At 34.4% G+C, this 4,389-nt stretch overlaps 1 protein-coding gene across 1 annotated transcript; it reads right to left on the bottom strand.

Moving 5' to 3' along the window:
• Positions 1 to 219: 219 nt before the first annotated feature.
• LOC110637643 (peroxisome biogenesis protein 19-2) lies at positions 220 to 4,177 on the bottom strand. Its single transcript, XM_058153546.1, has 5 exons — positions 3,862 to 4,177; positions 3,732 to 3,780; positions 3,210 to 3,504; positions 1,334 to 1,650; positions 220 to 576 (listed from the first exon to the last, which is right to left on the bottom strand). Exons 1-5 carry the CDS (start codon positions 3,902 to 3,904, stop codon positions 531 to 533), a joined length of 750 nt encoding a protein of 249 aa, XP_058009529.1. The 5' UTR covers positions 3,905 to 4,177; the 3' UTR covers positions 220 to 530.
• Between the last annotated feature and the right edge of the window lie 212 nt (positions 4,178 to 4,389).

Genomic DNA, 4,389 nt, shown 5'->3' with positions numbered 1-4,389 from the left:
TGACAAATTCATTGTTGATTCAATTGCAATAAAGCTACTTGTTTCAGTCACTTGTTCGGATACCTGTAAAAATTACTCACCATTGTTTTATACATTAATTTATCATACAGCATATTTCCTCCATTTTTTTTTCTAGTGAAAGAAACACCACGAATAACAATATCTTCTGCAATGGAGTTTTCACTAATTACAAGGAATCTTAGTGTTTTAACCTCTTAGTTAGGGTTAAGAAGGCTGTTCTAAAGAAACACAGCCATTTGAATTGTGAAATTCGCCTTTAGTGAATCATAAGCCCCTCTCTTCACAAATTTAAGTTCAGAGAGATCCTCAGATCACATTACAATTTACAAGTTCAACATAACCAAGGCCCTAAGCATTTCCTTCTATTTTTAGGGAATGACAAGATAAAAATAACAATAATTTAAGTGCACTACTTCATCTATCACAATCCCATTTCGGAAAAATGAAAGGCACCTACGGGACAAAGGGAAATGTTCAATGAGGACAGAAAATGAGAGGGAGTTGTCGTCTTACATTATGCAACAATTTGACTGGGACTCGAGCATCTCTGGAGATCTGCAACAGAAAGATATCAATTAGCCATTTGATGCAAAATATCTAGAGAGCAGTGGCCTGTCATCTAATATGGAATTTGCAGAGACGATTCTCTTATGGGAAGTTTAGTATGAGGTTAACAATGAGTAATTATTACCCTTGTAATTTTTAACCTCTCACTAATATTGTTTGGATGCTAACCTTGGGAGACTAGGTTAACAAAACTTAACAAATGGACCATTAATTAACCTCTTACCAAACACCATTAACTATTACACTAACATTACCACACTAAAGATTATTGTGGAATTATCAATCTAAAAATTTTCTTACAGCATTATAATCTTAGATGCTAACCTTATCTAGAATGGAGGAAACAAACTATCTCAGCCAAACCAATATCCCTTAATATTTGTATCTGACTCTCTCTCTCTTGAAGACAAGAATAGAAGCCAAAAACCACCCTTTGGTGCCTCAGACAAGGGCCAAGGAATAGTTAGAACTGAAAAATAATTGGCCTCCTTGTGCCAAACTAAGATCCATAAATATTTACAATCTTGCATATCATCCACAGGAAGTTTCAAGTTGTGCACTAGAAAAAAACATTGACCTTTGAACCTTAATAACATACAACAAATCCTAAAACTACTGCTTCTGACTGTAATTTCGTGCTGACAGATTGCCTTGGTAAATTTACCATAAGATAGGACAAATAGAGACTGATGTATATATATGTGCAAATATAAATGCCCAAAGCTGGAGAAGGTGAAGCACTTACATTTGACCAAGATTAGCAAAATCAATATCAGGAGCAAGCTCTTGCACAATATCATTAGGCGGTTGGCCACATTCTTGCATTTTCTGCATGAGATCAAAAATCTTGGTAAAATTGTTAGGTTCATTCTCATAAACTTCATTAAGGTGGTTGATGAGTTCATATTGATGAGAGTAACGCTCATATTCTTCTGCAGTCAAACCAGCTTTGTGCTCTTCCAGCCATTTTGGATATCTTTCTCCAATTTCCTTCATGGGTTCATGAAGAATATCCTTCGACAAAAGTTGTTGCATCATGGTCTCTACAATTGATTCCATGTCCTATTAAAAAAGAACATGAGACATTTAATTTAAGATAATTCAATTCTCACAATAAAAAAATGAATGCAAAAATTTAACAAATGAAAAACTAGAAAAGAGCTATGAAACTTAATAGTGTGAATAAAAACATGAGAGGAAATGCATGCTTATAATGAAAGCTATCCAAACCGTTCAAGTCAGTTTAAACAAACGAAGCCAATTATTGCTGAAAACTTACTCAACCAAAGTCATCTAACTTTGGTTTGGGTGGTTGGCTTAGACCACAAAGTAAATTCTGCTACTACATTACAAATTTATCCAAAAGGTTAGGCCGATAATTTCCACATTTAATGTAAATAAAGCAAAAAAAATAAAGAAAAAAAGGATTTTGTGTTGACAATAGTAGCAAGAAAATACTACACAACATTAAATGCTAATGCTATCACCTAAGTACAGTCCCACCATAGCAGGATCCAAAGAGTGAGGTTTTGGAGACAATCCTAATCTTCATCATTTTTGCAGTAAGTGGTTATTTTTAATACTCAGAACCTGAAACCTTGTGATTGAAAGCCCAAAACTCTTTCCATTGCACCCGGCAATAGCTCCTTGAAAATCAAGAACTGCATATTGCAAATTGAGTTGTATATGCATTTCTTGTTATGAATTACGATGTTTATAACAGGAATATCAAGATACTTAAGAATTAAATGATGAGTGACTTTCATCAAAAGAGACTGACGTTCATCAAGGGAGAACAAGAGAATTTCTTTGCAACCTCACTAAGGAATAAGCTCATAAAGACAATGATGCCAATCAATGTTATCATTAAGTAAGTAACAGGAATTCCTGCAGTTCTCTGACAGACTTCTGTTCTACAAAGTTTATGATTCTACAAAGTATACCCCTTTTCCATAAGATCACCAAACACCAAAACATGTAGCCATTATGCATTACCACAACTGATTCGCATAAAATAATTTACTAGAGGCTTTTGACACAAACATATCATTCAGTAGAGAACTCAAAACGCACAATGCAGCAGAAAAAACAAACCAATTGTCAATGACAATTGATTAAATCATAAAAAGCTAAATAAAAGAAACTTCGTTATAAAAAGGAAAAGGGGGAAGCAAAAATAAGTAAAGCAATTGCCAAATTCAATTAACAAATGCATACACTCAAATTCTATTTCTTCAAATGCCAAAGCATCTAGATTTCCTAGAAATGCTTTACAGTGAATGAGCATGTGATATGGCAATCACCAAATACCCACTCTCAATCTAAACCTCATAAATCAAAATCTGCAGCACAATGGATTAAAATTAAGAATTACCCCAACTACAAAAGAAAATTCAAAACCAGAAATAAATGAGGAAATTGAGATTATCAAAAAGCCTGCCTCAATTTTAAATTTTATGCCCTCAAAATAAAAACAAAACACCACAAACAGAAAACTACCATATTAACATCATATATGTCATTACAAATAGAAACCACTGAAATACAATGCAAACAATCCAAAATTACTCCATTCAAAAAATAAATAAATAAAGCAAATGTTAATAAAACAACAAATTTACCCGAGAGCCAGCAAGCTCCTCAAACTGCTTAACCCAATCCTCCATCATTGCATCCTTACTAAAATCATCTGGTTTCGGACCTGTGACAGACTCCAATCCCTTAACAGCCTCCCTAGTCTGCTCCCTAAGCTGATCAAGCGCCTCTGCAACATGGGACTCCTTTTTAACCTTTTTCTTTCCCTTTTTCTTGCTTTTCAAGTCAGGTAATCCCATAACCAACCCTTGAATCCCCGTTGGCAATGAAGGAGATGATTCTTTTTGCTTGCTATCCTCATTACCATCCCTTCCTCCGCTTCTATAATCAAGTAACAGCTAAAATCAATACTAATTACAGCCCAGAAAAGAAAAAGAGATAAGAAAAGCTCCAGTTTGTAAAAATGCAGAGAGATCTAGAGCTTAAATATGCATGTGTTTTGTAGGCAATGTGTTGTCTCCCTTCCTCTCGACTTTTTCTAATTCGCAAACGCAGACAATTAAATCTAATCACAAAACGCTAAAAAAAAAAAAAAAAATCAAAGAGACCTTTGAGAGGAAGGAGCGAGGTTGAGACCCTGGAAATCATCAAGGGCACCTGGAAATATTGAAAAGAGAGAAATTCAGGAGACTTGGAAAGAGAAAACGAAGAGAGGGTTTTAAAGAGAGTCAGGCATACTGTCAAGGAGTTCATCTAAATCGTCGTGGTGGTGATCAGCCATGATTGAACCAGTCTCTGTTCCTCTTTCTGAGCTCTGAAGAATAAAGGTTATGTATTATGGAAATACTTGGATTGAGAAAAGAAGGAAATTGAAGTGAGCGTGAGAGAGAAGGCAAATAGCAGCGCAAACGGCGAAGTTTTGATGTTAATAGGCGGTGGCGGTACAACCCATGGGATAGCGATCCAATCATTCTGAGTTGTGACTCGGTGAAGAGTAGTCTTTGACTCTTTCAGTTTGGATTCAGATTGGAACCCAAACACCCCATGTTTACGGGCGATGTTTTTTCCCATTATTATCCCTAGACGGCCAAATTATTGGTTATATTTTCATAATTGATCATAGGTGTGGATTACTCTATTATAATTCAATAGCTTGGAATTAAGAATAATTTATTTTAATTTAGTTTTTTTATTAATCAATATAAAATTTTTATTTTTTAATTATTTTAATTTAATAAATAAATATTAATAATTAATATATTAATT

This window comes from Hevea brasiliensis, chromosome 9 (genome assembly GCF_030052815.1).
Source record: "Hevea brasiliensis isolate MT/VB/25A 57/8 chromosome 9, ASM3005281v1, whole genome shotgun sequence".
Classification (NCBI taxonomy): domain Eukaryota; kingdom Viridiplantae; phylum Streptophyta; class Magnoliopsida; order Malpighiales; family Euphorbiaceae; genus Hevea; species Hevea brasiliensis.
This window is presented reverse-complemented; position numbering and strand designations above follow the sequence as displayed.